Genomic DNA, 14,891 nt, shown 5'->3' on the forward strand with positions numbered 1-14,891 from the left:
TAATCAGGTTTGTCTAATGATGACTAAAAGCGACTTTTTTACCCACCATCATTTTATGTCCACCATGATGGGTTTAACAACAGTGAAGTCATTATGTAACTACAGTGTAGGACTCAAACGTTGTGGGGATGGGTAAACAAAGTGTGTTTATCTCTGTGTGTGTGTACCTGAGGGAGTGTATGTCTGTAATCTATCACCTGTCTCTTCCAGGAAGAGGAGAGTCCAGAGGTGCTGCTGGTGAAGGAGGGGTTTGCGGAAGGTCTGGGGAACCATGGTCATGGAGGACAACCAGACTACACATCCTCCTGAACCCACAGAGGAACCAGCTGAGCAGCACAGGACCACTCACAGTCTCACTGAGGTGAGCCCACTGTGAACTACTGTCTGAATGGTATTAGGTCAGGGCCCGTATTCACAAAGCCTCTCCAAAGTAGGAGTGCTGATTCAGGATCAGTTTTGCCTTTTAAATCATAATGAATAAGATTATATGGAAAGATATTCGATCTCCACGTTTGCATAGTATCAAATCAACTAACATGTTTGCATAGTACTCAGCAATCCCTCATTGCCCAATCAGAAGATTCTTCATAGCAGGGTGCTCATATCATATTTCTTGATCCAACATCCTCTCACTCTGTATTTCTTACAGTCAGTAGACATGGAGGATGGGAAGATTGATCTGTGGCTAGTCAAAGAGGAGACTATAGAAGACGGAACAGAGAGCATTGATCTGCTGAGTGGACTAAAGATGGGGGAGCAAGGTAAGGGAGAAATACATATAGCCTACATACAGTAATAGATCTTTAATGAGAATAGTGATAAGCCTGGCTATTATTTTTCTTCATTCATAAAATGACATTGACATAATATACAACTTAAAGTATGTTTAAAAACAAAAACACGCAATGTATGAACTTGACCAGGTAATTGACAAAAAAAACTTCTAATTAAAAGTTCTCTTCTCGTTTTTTAAGTCTATTTTCTAACCTCTTCCTGCTAGAGGATAACAGAGGAGACTGGGCAGCCTTCTTGGATTCCCAGACTTGTGCAACGAAGGCCCCTGGGGATTTTTATTTTATTTCACCTTTATTTAACCAGGTAGGCCAGTTGAGAACAAGTTCTCATTTACAACTGCGACCTGGCTAAGATAAAGAAAAGCAGTGCGACAGAAGAAACAATACAGACTTACACATTAAACAAATGTGCAGTCAATAACACAAAAGAAACATAGAAAAATATATGTACAGTGAGTGCAAATGTAGAAGATTAGGGAGGTAGGCAATAAATAGGCCCTACAGGCGAAAATAATTTCAATTTAGCATTAATACTGGCGTGATAGATGTGCAGATGATGATGTGCAAGTAGAGATACTGGGGTGCAAAAGAGCAAGAGGGTAAGTAATACTATGGGGATGAGGTAGTCGGGTGTGCTATTTACAGATTGGCTGTGTACAGGTACAGTGATCGGTAAGCTGCTCAGACAGCTGATGCTTAAAGTTAGAGAGGGAGATATAAGACTCCTGCTTCAGAGATTTTTGATGACATCACCAAGCAGGCCAGGACCAGAAGCGACATAGATGAGGTCAGTGGATTAGACAGCTTCCTCAACTCTGGACTCTGGAACAACACTGTTAACCACAACCAGAAACCAACAGTCAAAACAACAACTGAACTTAGTCTTCATGACAACAGACTGCCTGAGACCAGGGCGATGCGTAGATTTGGTCTGCGGGGACGGGGAGGTGTCCGTATGAGAACAGACACTCGGCTAGCGATTCTCCGGTCCTGCCCCTATAGTCCTTATTCAGAGAGACTGATGACGCCTCAGGTTAACCCCCTAACAGTTGTTGCCTTCAGCCTACCTTCTATAGGATCTATCAACTGGAACATGGACCCTGTGACACAGACACTTCCTGGCCTTCATCCTCCTCACACTCTCCTTCTGTTAAACCAGACCTCAGACAATGCCAGTGCCTCAGGAGTAGATGGCTACACAAGCCCATTGACAAATGACAGTAGTAGTAATGCTATCAGCAGATCTGGTGGCAAAGAGAAGAGCTTCCCGTGTTCATTCTGTGGGAAAGTCTTCAGTTTCTCCAAATAGGTGGATATCCACCAGAGGATGCACACCGAGTTGAAAATCTTTCGGCTGCCACCTGTGAGAAGATGTTCTCCCACCAGCACCAGCTGAAGATGCACCTGAAGGTCCATAAGGGAGAGAGGCCGTTTGCCTGTATAGACAGTGGGAAGAGGTTCTCAGAGAGGAACTACCTCAGGATACACCAGCAGAAAATGCACACGGCCCATGTATATGTAATGTAGTACTTGTTAGTTTGTAGTTAATTCTGTTGTTTGGGATTGAGTGGGGAACTGGATGAGGTGAACTGAGGAAAGAATGAGTATGATGAGGCAGAGTAGATGATATGGTTGGTGTGATGGTGTCTGTAAAAATGCTTCACTGATGAAAAGTGACAATCTTGTCCAGTTGTTTGGTGCTGGTGTTTTATAATGAGGAAATGAGTGCCTATGTTTACTTGACATTAAGTAGTGTGTAATGTAATGACAGTGTTATAAATGTGAATTTGATCAAAAGTGAGGGTACCAGGTTTACAGAAAAGGTAAAGTGTTACCATAGTGAGAAGTTATTCTACGTATTGATTTGTGCAATAAAAGTACTGTACTTCTACTTAGCTAGCTACATAGCCGTCTTTGTATCAAAGATAATTGTGTAGTTATTGAGGTTCGCTAGCCAGCTATTCTCGTCCTAACGTAACGTAACGTAGTCAACCCTGCTAGCTAGCCAGCTAGCCACCAAATAGCAGCACTGTAGAAAAGATTACATTACAACGGAACGACTTGATTAGTGTAGTGTTAGCTAGCTACATAGTTGTCTTTGCTATCTTTGTATCTAAGATAATTGTGTAGTTTTGAGTAATTATCGGTTAGCTAGCCAGCTATTTTCGTCCGCCGCGCTGCCGTTCTCCTACCTAGTCAACACTGCTAGCTAACACTGCTAGCTAGCCAACTTCTACCGAATAGCAGCACTGTAGAAATTTACATTACAACGGAACGACTTGATTAGCGTAGTGTTAGCTAGCTACATAGTTGTCTTTGCTGTCCTTGTATCCAAGATAATTGTGTAGTTTAGAGAAATTTAGAGAAATTGTCGAGGTTACCTAGCCAGCTACACTTTCAACAACGCAGCCACTGCTAGCCAGCCTACTTCACCAGACAGCAGTACTATATCATTTTAGTCAATAAGATTTTTTATTTTTTTTTGCAACGTAAGCTTAACTTTCTGAACACTCGAGACGTGTAGTCCACTTGTCATTCTAATCTCCTTTGCATTAGCGTAGCCTCTTCTGTAGCCTGTCAACTATGTGTCTGTCTATCCCTGTTCTCTCCTCTCTGCACAGACCATACAAACGCTTCACACCGCGTGGCCGCGGCCACCCTAACCTGGTGGTCCCAGCCCGCACGACCCACGTGGAGTTCCAGGTCTCCGGTAGCCTCTGGAACTGCCGATCTGCGGCCAACAAGGCAGAGCTCATCTCAGCCTATGCTTCCCTCCAGTCCCTCGACTTCTTGGCACTGACGGAAACATGGCTCACCACAGATAACACTGCTACTCCTACTGCTCTCTCTTCGTCTGCCCACGTGTTCTCGCACACCCCGAGAGCTTCTGGTCAGCGGGGTGGTGGCACCGGGATCCTCATCTCTCCCAAGTGGTCATTCTCTCTTTCTCCCCTTACCCATCTGTCTATCGCCTCCTTTGAATTCCATGCTGTCACAGTTACCAGCCCTTTCAAGCTTAACATCCTTATCATTTATCGCCCTCCAGGTTCCCTCTGAGAGTTCATCAATGAGCTTGATGCCTTGATAAGCTCCTTTCCTGAGGACGGCTCACCTCTCACAGTTCTGGGTGACTTTAACCTCCCCACGTCTACCTTTGACTCATTCCTCTGCCTCCTTCTTTCCACTCCTCTCCTCTTTTGACCTCACCCTCTCACCTTCCCCCCCTACTCACAAGGCAGGCAATACGCTTGACCTCATCTTTACTAGATGCTGTTCTTCCACTAACCTTATTGCAACTCCCCTAAAAGTCTCCGACCACTACCTTGTATCCTTTTCCCTCTCGCTCTCATCCAACACTTCCCACACTGCCCCTACTCGGATGGTATCGCGCCGTCCCAACCTTCGCTCTCTCTCCCCTGCTACTCTCTCCTCTTCCATCCTATCATCTCTTCCCTCTGCTCAAACCTTCTCCAACCTATCTCCTGATTCTGCCTCCTCAACCCTCCTCTCCTCCCTTTCTGCATCCTTTGACTCTCTATGTCCCCTATCCTCCAGGCCGGCTCGGTCCTCCCCTCCCGCTCCGTGGCTCGACGACTCATTGCGAGCTCACAGAACAGGGCTCCGGGCAGCCGAGCCGAAAATGGAGGAAAACTCGCCTCCCTGCGGACCTGGCATCCTTTCACTCCCTCCTCTCTACATTTTCCTCTTCTGTCTCTGCTGCTAAAGCCACTTTCTACCACTCTAAATTCCAAGCATCTGCCTCTAACCCTAGGAAGCTCTTTGCCACCTTCTCCTCCCTCCTGAATCCTCCTCCCCCCCCCCCCTCCTCCCTCTCTGCAGACGACTTCGTCAACCATTTCGAAAAGAAGGTCGACGACATCCGATCCTCGTTTGCTAAGTCAAACGACACCGCTGGTTCTGCTCACACTGCCCTACCCTGTGCTCTGACCTCTTTCTCCCCTCTCTCTCCAGATGAAATCTCGCGTCTTGTGACGGCCGCCCGCCCAACAACCTGCCCGCTTGACCCTATCCCCTCCTCTCTTCTCCAGACCATTTCCGGAGACCTTCTCCCTTACCTCACCTCGCTCATCAACTCATCCTTAACCGCTGGCTACGTCCCTTCCGTCTTCAAGAGAGCGAGAGTTGCACCCCTTCTGAAAAAACCTACACTCGATCCCGCCGATGTCAACAACTACAGACCAGTATCCCTTCTTTCTTTTCTCTCCAAAACTCTTGAACGTGCCGTCCTTGGCCAGCTCTCCTGCTATCTCTCTCAGAATGACCTTCTTGATCCAAATCAGTCAGGTTTCAAGACTAGTCACTCAACTGAGACTGCTCTTCTCTGTATCACGGAGGCGCTCCGCACTGCTAAAGCTAACTCTCTCTCCTCTGCTCTCATCCTTCTAGACCTATCGGCTGCCTTCGATACTGTGAACCATCAGATCCTCCTCTCCACCCTCTCCGAGTTGGGCATCTCCGGCGCGGCCCACGCTTGGATTGCGTCCTACCTGACAGGTCGCTCCTACCAGGTGGCGTGGCGAGAATCTGTCTCCTCACCACGCGCTCTCACCACTGGTGTCCCCCAGGGCTCTGTTCTAGGCCCTCTCCTATTCTCGCTATACACCAAGTCACTTGGCTCTGTCATAACCTCACATGGTCTCTCCTATCATTGCTATGCAGACGACACAATTAATCTTCTCCTTTCCCCCTTCTGATGACCAGGTGGTGAATCGCATCTCTGCATGTCTGGCAGACATATCAGTGTGGATGACGGATCACCACCTCAAGCTGAACCTCGGCAAGACGGAGCTGCTCTTCCTCCCGGGGAAGGACTGCCCGTTCCATGATCTCGCCATCACGGTTGACAACTCCATTGTGTCCTCCTCCCAGAGCGCTAAGAACCTTGGCGTGATCCTGGACAACACCCTGTCGTTCTCAACTAACATCAAGGCGGTGGCCCGTTCCTGTAGGTTCATGCTCTACAACATCCGCAGAGTACGACCCTGCCTCACACAGGAAGCGGCGCAGGTCCTAATCCAGGCACTTGTCATCTCCCGTCTGGATTACTGCAACTCGCTGTTGGCTGGGCTCCCTGCCTGTGCCATTAAACCCCTACAACTCATCCAGAACGCCGCAGCCCGTCTGGTGTTCAACCTTCCCAAGTTCTCTCACGTCACCCCGCTCCTCCGCTCTCTCCACTGGCTTCCAGTTGAAGCTCGCATCCGCTACAAGACCATGGTGCTTGCCTACGGAGCTGTGAGGGGAACGGCACCTCAGTACCTTCAGGCTCTGATCAGGCCCTACACCCAAACAAGGGCACTGCGTTCATCCACCTCTGGCCTGCTCGCCTCCCTACCACTGAGGAAGTACAGTTCCCGCTCAGCCCAGTCAAAACTGTTCGCTGCTCTGGCACCCAGCTGTGATTGACAGCGGAGTCAATCACCACCTTCCGGAAACACCTGAAACCCCACCTCTTTAAGGAATACCTAGGATAGGATAAAGCAATCCTTCTGACCCCCCCCCCCCCCCCCTTAAAAGATTTAGATGCACTATTGTAAAGTGGCTTTTCCACTGGATGTCATAAGGTGAATGCACCAATTTGTAAGTCGCTCTGGATAAGAGCGTCTGCTAAATTACTTAAATGTAAATGTAAATGGAAACTTCATGTTATGTGAGCATATGACCATTTTGTTTAAATTAATGTTTTCCTTATCTCAGTCGAACCAAAACAAACTTAATTTTTGAGTCAACACATTGCCATTATTTTTTATGAACTCCAATGACTATTGTTAGGTACTTGAATCAGTGTTAGAAATGGGCTTGACTGTGGTTAACGTTTTATAATACGTTGTTTCTGTGTGTACACCAAAGAGTTTTTTATATAAACCTTTTTATGCTAGAAAGTCTGAAGCTGGACCTATGTCTAGCCTTCCTCAGTTACCTCATGGTTACCCCACCAATACAGACATGGTCAGGTTGCACGTTCACCAGAAGAGGTACATAGCCTATAACACAGCACACAATCCAAACAACATCCAGTCAAGGAGGGAGCTCAAAGACTAACCACCTGAACCACCTCTGGTGTTATTGGGTCACAACATGGGAGGCCGAGCATTAGGACGGACGCCGACAAGCCGTATGCCTGCCCCATATGTGGAAAGCGCTTCGCTGAGGCAAACTATGTGAAGGACCACCAGACCGTTCACACCAAGGAGAGGCCCTTCAATTGTAAGCTGTGTTAAGGCGTCTGCATGCTTCCCAGCCAAAACAGTTTGGAAGAGTTTGTGCATATATTATGAGGCAAGCCGAAGTCTACGCCCCTTTGTCGGTTACTGGTCAACAGTAGAGATTCTTCATTAAAGTCTTTGTCATTCAACGAGAGACGACTGGTTGTCGTGCACATTTTTACATTGAGATATACAGCACCAAACATCTTAGTTAGCTGTGAAATTGTGCGACTAAGATCTCGGAAAAAGCATCCAATTTAATGACAGATTTCTTGAGTTATCTTAGATTAACACTGACTATTTTGAGGAAGTGTATACTGGCTACAGCGTCTCAAAATGGACAAACAGTACTATTGCCGTTTTTTTATCAATTAAAGGTCTTAAGGGAGTATGCGAGCACACTTGTTCGGTTAGGCGCCACCCGAACTGAAGAATGCTGACGCCTTTACAAGAGCTTCTCCTTCCTGAGTAGCCTTATCAGACACAGGAGTGTCCACAATGGGGAGACATTGTAGCAGTGTGGCTTGCGATGTACACAGGGGTTTTCTGGGAACCATTCTTTAGCTGACATTATTATACAGTAGTTATCATATGAAGTGTCTTGGGGTAAGAGGGTAATTAACCACATACCCCTTATTTACCTTACTGAGGTCATTTAGATGGAATAAAGTAATTATATTATTTTCTACTGTATTCTTGCCAACATACTGTTCTTTCTAATCAAATCTGCTCTGAGCTTGAAAAGTGGTCATCAAAGGAGATTTGATGTAACGTAATAAGCTGTACCGTAATTCAAACAACAGTGCGCAATGCCTTTTTCATTTAACCACACCCTTGAGCTATGACGCCAACAAATAAAATGCTTTGTCTTCAGTGTAATTACATATTCCTCTCCTGAAAACCCTGAGCAATCGACAGATGAAGTCTCAGAAATTTAACCTGAGGAAAGTGAATAGGAAGAACCTGCGCCGACAGGTGAGGTGAAGGCTTCCAAACCTCACCCCAATTATCAGGAAAATGCCCGAGATGACTTGGGCCCAGTGGGAGTACAATTCGTGGAGAGCATGCTAGCAGATAGAGACTTCCAGTCATCGTGCTAAAGCTAGTTAGCATTGGCTTGCAAAACTACTTTAATTGCCTTCATACTGGACACAGAGACATAAAAATGGTATCCACTAGTTCATCTGACTCTGGGGAAGTAGTATCCTGAAGTATCCCTTTAATTGTACTGCACAGATGGAATGGAAATCCCTGAAGATTTAATTGGTAGTAGCAGCAGAGAAGTTTAAAATGTACTTTTTGGGTCACCAGCCACTGTGGCAGGTAGACAAAAAAAAACTACCAGTCACTCAGATTTATTTTTACCAGTCAAAATATTTTATTGCCATAATTACATACAAAAAACTAAAAACAGATGACCGTGCTTTGTAGTGTTTCTAAAACAAGAAATGTATTAGTAAGAAGTAATGTGGTATATTGCTCAATTTCATAAAAAAACGTGTGACTTCAGTCTTTTAACCAAAATATCAGATGAGATAAAATGTTCAGCTACCTCTTTAATGTTGGGAGATTATGGTGGTAATGGTCACTTGTGTCTGAGATTTAGCATTTTACTAGGGCGTCTCTTCGCTATCAGTTCAAGCAGCAGACTCAAACTAACGTTGAAAAACAACCGAGCTTATGAACAAAACGATGTAAACTGCCAAGAACATGAGGACAAAGTCTCATTTTGTGGACTTAGATCAACTTTTATGCCTGTGGATAGCGCCTCCAAAAATGAATCTATCAAAGCGCACAGCTCTCCTGCCAGGCAGTGTTACGTCTTGATGTGGGATGTAGGATTTGTATTTATTTGTGCGATTAACATCTTTGACACAAAACAGCAGAAATACTTTGACCCGCTACTGCAGCATTTTTCTACAATAAATCGCCAATCGCACATGTGCTCATACTTTTTATTATTTTTATTCGCAAATGTAATGCTCGCAACGTGGCTGGTAATAAGACATTCATACCTAAATCAAATTTTATACCTTGCCTAACATCACTATTTGTGATTTTTTTAAGCACTTATGTAATACAAAAAAGCACAAAGGCTTCATAATTCATAAAGGTCATGTTAACTAACTGATATTACCTCAGAGAACAAAACCTCCTTTCCCCATAGGAATGGCTGAATGAACCAGAGGTAACTGGTTCCGTTTTTCAGGACTACCAGCTGGCGAGCTCTATATATCGAGGTATAATGGGGTGCTCTAATTTGGAATAAATGGTGGAATTGCCTCGACTCGACCACCGCTCCCCCCAATTTCCCCCCCTTTTTTTGTTTTTGTACAAATGTGCAATGCACTTTCCGAACTGTGAAAGGCAGCAATACGCAACAAAGCGTCTAGTCTGCCGGAAAACCACACGAAGAAGTAGTAAACGGAAGTGAACAGTGACCAAGAGCAATTTCCACGTTAGCGTTTCTTTTGTTATTTAGACATTTATTAACACCTTGGAACTCAAAATATGATTAATTTAACTGCACAGCATCACTTATGTACCTCGGGTAGTGTTTAATTAGCGTTGAAGATAGGACTTGGGTGATATAGTTAACGCTAGCTAGCGGCTAACGTTAGTTAACAATGGCTACCTGTAACTCTAACGTTATGGTTTTTCACACTCAAATAGCCTCCATCATGGAGGTGCTAGCAAATGCAGCCGTTGCAGAAATCTGTAAACTCGTAGACGACGATTATGCAGTGTTTCGTTTGGAAATGACTCAAAGCCAGAAAGAAAACAGGACATTGCGGAGGAAACTACAGCTACTTGAACTGAAGGTGACACGGGAGCGCGCAGAGAGGACAACGCGAGAGCGCGTCCTCGCCAGTCGTCCTAGTAGTGTCAAGATCCTCGACCGATACAGAGGAATGACAAGAGGTAAGCTACATTTTGAAGAAGGCAGAGGCTGCGGGGTCAGTCGTCCCGTTCCCTCTGCGCATGTGTTCAGATGTCTTACTCAGAGTTGGGTCTTGGTCAGTTTTTGGATAGTGTGTCATACTTCCCCTGATTACTTAGCTAGCTGCCGTGCATTTCTTTCCATGTTACGTTTATTTTACCAGGCAGGTCAATTAATAAGAAATACTTCTTGCACAAAGACAATATTCTAACCAGATTTTTGATTGACTGAATTTCCTATTGTCACGCTCAATTAAAATAATGTGATGCATGGAACATAATCAATAAATAGTATGTCAAGAATGTATTATAAGTTACCTTACATCCAGTGCCGGATTACCAAACGGGCACGCAGCGCATGTATCCCCAACAATTTATTTTTAAGGTTGTTGTCCCCTGGTGGTCAGGCTCCCCCAGATAGCATATGAAAGACTCAGCAATGAGCAAATTTGAACATGCAGCTGGCCAAGAACAGAGCAGCACATTTTGCTCTTCACTGTAATCAGAGGGCTAATTTCAATACTATGCATGCTAGTCTCTCTTGACTAAAAGTTGAGGAGAGACCGACTGCATCGCTTCTCGTTTTAATAAGAAACAATGTGTTGAATTCCAAATTGCTTGCATAGTCAGCTTACATACAGCACTGACACAGACCCCACCAGACATGTCACCAGGTGTATTTTCACAGTCCCCAGGTCCAGAACAAATTCAAGGAAATGTACAGAATTATACAGAGCCATGGTTGCATGGAACTCCCATGTCATATAGCGGAAGTGAACAGCAAACCTGGTTAAAACATTTTTTATTAAGCAACGCCTCCAATGTTTTGGGGCACTAAGCAAATTTTGGGACTTGTGAGGGGAAACTTGAACTTTTTGAGAATTTTGTGCAACTAACAACGTGCGTTTACAGTAAACACTGAGGCTGTACCCTTACAGTTTTAGACAGCAGCCAATAGGCTTGTGTGGCTACTTGAGCATAATGTAGGTTACCAACAGACAAAGGAGGAAATCTCATAACATTTTCACATGGGAAGAGCTATTTTTTACTTTGTTGGTATGCTTTTTTCATTATTTATATATTTTTTCAATTTCGTGATATCCATTAGGTAGTTACAGTCTTGTCCCATCGCTGCAACTTCCGTACTGCCTCGGGAGAGGCGAAAGTCGAGAGCCATGTGTCCTCCGAAACACGACCCGCCAAGCCGCACTGCTTCTTGACACACTGCTCGCTTAACCCGGAAGCCAGCCGCACCAATATGTCGGAGGAAACACCGAACAGCTGGCGACCTGAAGTCAGTGTGCATGCGCCCGACCACAAGGAGTCTCTAGCGCGCGATGGGACAAGGACATTCCAGCCAGCCAAACCCACCCCTAACCCGGACAACGCTAGGCCAATTGTGCGCCGTCTCCCGGTTGCGGCCGGCTGCGACACAGCCTGGGATCAAACCCGGATCTGTAGTGAACTCTCTAGCTTTTGATTTTTATGATATAGCCTACAGTAGCCTATATGTGGTGTTCAATGCAAGCCTACATATACAGTTGAAGTCGGAAGTTTACATACACCTTAGCCAAATACATTTAAACTCACTTTCACAATTCCTGACATTTAATCCTAGTAAAAATTCCCTGTCTTAGGTTAGTTAGGATCACCACTTTATTTTAAGAATGTGAAATGTCAGATTAATTGTAGAGCGAATTATTTATTTCAGATTTTATTTCTTTCATCACATTCCCAGTGGTTCAGAAGTTTACATACACTCAATTAGTATTTGGTAGCATTGCCTTTAAATTGTTTAACTTGGGTCAATGTTTCGGGTAGCCTTCCACAATAAGTTGGGTGAATTTTGGCACATTCCTCCTGACAGAGCTGGTGTAACTGACTCAGGTTTGTAGGCCTCCTTGCTCGCACACGCGTTTTCAGTTCTGCCCACAAATTTCTATAGGATTGAGGTCAGGGCTTTGTGATGGCCACTCCAGTACCGTGACTTTGTTGTCCTTAAGCCATTTTGCCACAAATTTGGAATTATGCTTGGGGTCATTGTCCATTTGGAACACCCATTTGCGACCAAGCTTTAATTTCCTGACTGATGTCTTGAGATGTTGCTTCAATATATCCACATAATTTTCCATCCTCATGATGCCATCTATTTTGTGAAGTGCACCAGTTCCTCCTGCAGCAAAGCACCCCCATAACATGATGCTGCCAACCCCCGCTCTTCACGGTTGGGATGGTGTTCTTCGGCTTGCAAGCCTCCCCCTTTTTCCTCCAAACATAACGATGGTCATTATGGCTAAACAGTTTTATATCAGACCAGAGGATATTTCTCCAAAAAGTATGCTGTTCGTCCCCATGTGCAGTTACAAACCGTAGTCTGGCTTTTTTATGGCTGTTTTGGAGCAGTGGCTTCTTCCTTGCTGAGTGGCCTTTCAGGTTATGTCGATATAGGACTCGTTTTACTGTGGATGTAGATACTTTTGTACCCGTTTACTCCAGCATCTTCACAAGGTCCTTTGCTGTTGTTCTGGGATTGATTTGCACTTTTCGCACCAAGGTACGTTCATCTCTAGAAGACAGAAAGCGTCTCCTTCCTGAGCGGTATCACGGCTGCTTGGTCCCATGGTGTATATACCTGCATACTATTATTTGTACAGATGGACGTGGTCCCTTCAGGCGTTTGTAAATTGCTCCCAAGGATGAACAGACTTGTGGAGGTCTACAATTATTTTTCTGAGGTCTTGGCTGATTTATTTTGATTTTCCCATGATGTCAAGCAAAGAGGCACTGAGTTTGAAGGTAGGCCTCGAAATACATCCACAGGTACACCTCCAATTGACTCAAATTATGTCAATTAGCCTATCAGAAGCTTCTAAAACCATGACATAATTTTCTGGAATTTTCTAAGCGGTTTAAAAGCACAGTCAACTTAGTGTATGTAAACTTCTGACCCACTGCTGGAATTGTGTTACAGTGAAATAATCAGTCTGTAAACAATTGTTGGAAAATTTACTTGTGTCATGCACAAAGTAGATGTCCTAACCGACTTGCCAAAACTATAGTTTGTTAGCAAGACATTTGTGAAGTGGTTGAAAGACGAGTTTTAATGACTCCAACCTAAGTGTATGTAAACTTCCGACTTCAACTGTATATACAGTCGTGGCCAAAAGTTTTGAGAATGACACATATTAATTTCCACTAAGTTTGCTGCTTCAGTGTCTTTAGATATTTTTGTCAGATGTTACTATGGAATACGGAAGTGTAATCACAAGCATTTCATAAGTGTCAAAGGCTTTGATTGACAATCACATGAAGTTGATGCAAAGAGTCAATAAGACCTCTACAAGACCTCTGCAATCCGCCCTGGCATGTTGTCAATTAACTTCTGGGCCACATCCTGACTGTTGGCAGCCCATTCTTGCATAATACATGCTTGGAGTTTGTCAGAATTTGTGTTTTTTTGTTTGTCCACCCGCCTCTTGAGGATTGACCACAAGTTCTCCCTGGGTCTCGACCCCGCCCTGTGCAACTGGGTCCTGGACTTCCTGACGGGCCGCCCCCAGGTGGTGAGGGTAGGTAACAACATCTCCACCCCGCTGATCCTCAACACTGGGGCCCCACAAGGGTGCGTTCTGAGCCCTCTCCTGTACTCCCTGTTCACCCACGACTGCGTGGCCATGCACGCCTCCAACTCAATCATCAAGTTTGCGGATGACACTACAGTGGTAGGCTTGATTACCAACAACGACGAGACGGCCTACAGGGAGGAGGTGAGGGCCCTCGGAGTGTGGTGTCAGGAAAATAACCTCACACTCAACGTCAACAAAACAAAGGAGATGATTGTGGACTTCAGGAAACAGCAGAGGGAGCACCCCCCTATCCACATCGACGGGTCAGTAGTGGAGAAGGTGGAAAGTTTTAAGTTCCTCGGTGTACACATCACGGACAAACTGAATTGGTCCACCCACACAGACAGCGTCGTGAAGAAGGCGCAGCAGCGCCTCTTCAACCTCAGGAGGCTGAAGAAATTCGGCTTGTCACCAAAAGCACTCACAAACTTCTACAGATGCACAATCGAGAGCATCCTGTCGGGCTGTATCACCGCCTGGTACGGCAACTGCTCCGCCCACAACCGCAAGGCTCTCCAGAGGGTAGTGAGGTCTGCAGAACGCATCACCGGGGGCAAACTACCTGCCCTCCAGGACACCTACACCACCCGATGTCACAGGAAGGCCATAAAGATCATCAAGGACAACAACCACCCAAGCCACTGCCTGTTCACCCCGCTATCATCCAGAAGGCGAGGTCAGTACAGGTGCATCAAAGCAGGGACCGAGAGACTGAAAAACAGCTTCTATCTCAAGGCCATCAGACTGTTAAACAGCCACCACTAACATTTAGCGGCCGCTGCCAACATACTGACTCAACTCCAGCCACTTTAAAAATGGGAATTGATGGAAATTATGTAAAAATGTACCACTAGCCACTTTAAACAATGCCACTTAATATAATGTTTACATACCCTACATTACCCATCTCATATGTATATACTGTACTCTATATCATCTACTGCATCTTGCCATCTTTATGTAATACATGTACCACTAGCCACTTTAAACTATGCCACTTTATGTTTGCATACCCTACAGTACTCATCTCATATGTATATACCGTACTCTATACCATCTACTGCATCTTGCCTATGCCGTTCTGTACCACCACTCATTCATATATCTTTATGTACATATTCTTTATCCCTTTACACTTGTGTGTGTATAAGGTAGTAGTTGTGGAATTGTTAGGTTAGATTACTTGTTGGTTATTACTGCATTGTCGGAACTAGAAGCACAAGCATTTCGCTACACTCGCATTAACATCTGCTAACCATGTGTATGTGACTAATAAAATTTGATTTGATTTGGATTAAGGACCT

At 45.0% G+C, this 14,891-nt stretch overlaps 1 protein-coding gene across 2 annotated transcripts in view; it reads left to right on the forward strand.

Annotated features, from left to right (window-relative positions):
• Positions 1-14,891, forward strand: part of LOC129841246 (specificity protein transcription factor 3-like) — a 32,108-nt gene that overhangs the window by 1,945 nt on the left and 15,272 nt on the right. Inside the window, exons 2-3 of one of the 2 annotated variants that reach the window (XM_055909430.1) lie at positions 211-361; positions 650-761. In XM_055909430.1, the coding sequence (XP_055765405.1) occupies positions 272-361; positions 650-761 (202 nt within the window). In that variant the 5' untranslated portion in view covers positions 211-271. Of the gene's footprint in view, positions 1-210; positions 362-649; positions 762-9,369; positions 9,944-14,891 lie in introns of those variants that run through there. The other variant, XM_055909429.1, reaches the window with a different exon arrangement.

This window comes from Salvelinus fontinalis, chromosome 42 (genome assembly GCF_029448725.1).
Source record: "Salvelinus fontinalis isolate EN_2023a chromosome 42, ASM2944872v1, whole genome shotgun sequence".
Classification (NCBI taxonomy): domain Eukaryota; kingdom Metazoa; phylum Chordata; class Actinopteri; order Salmoniformes; family Salmonidae; genus Salvelinus; species Salvelinus fontinalis.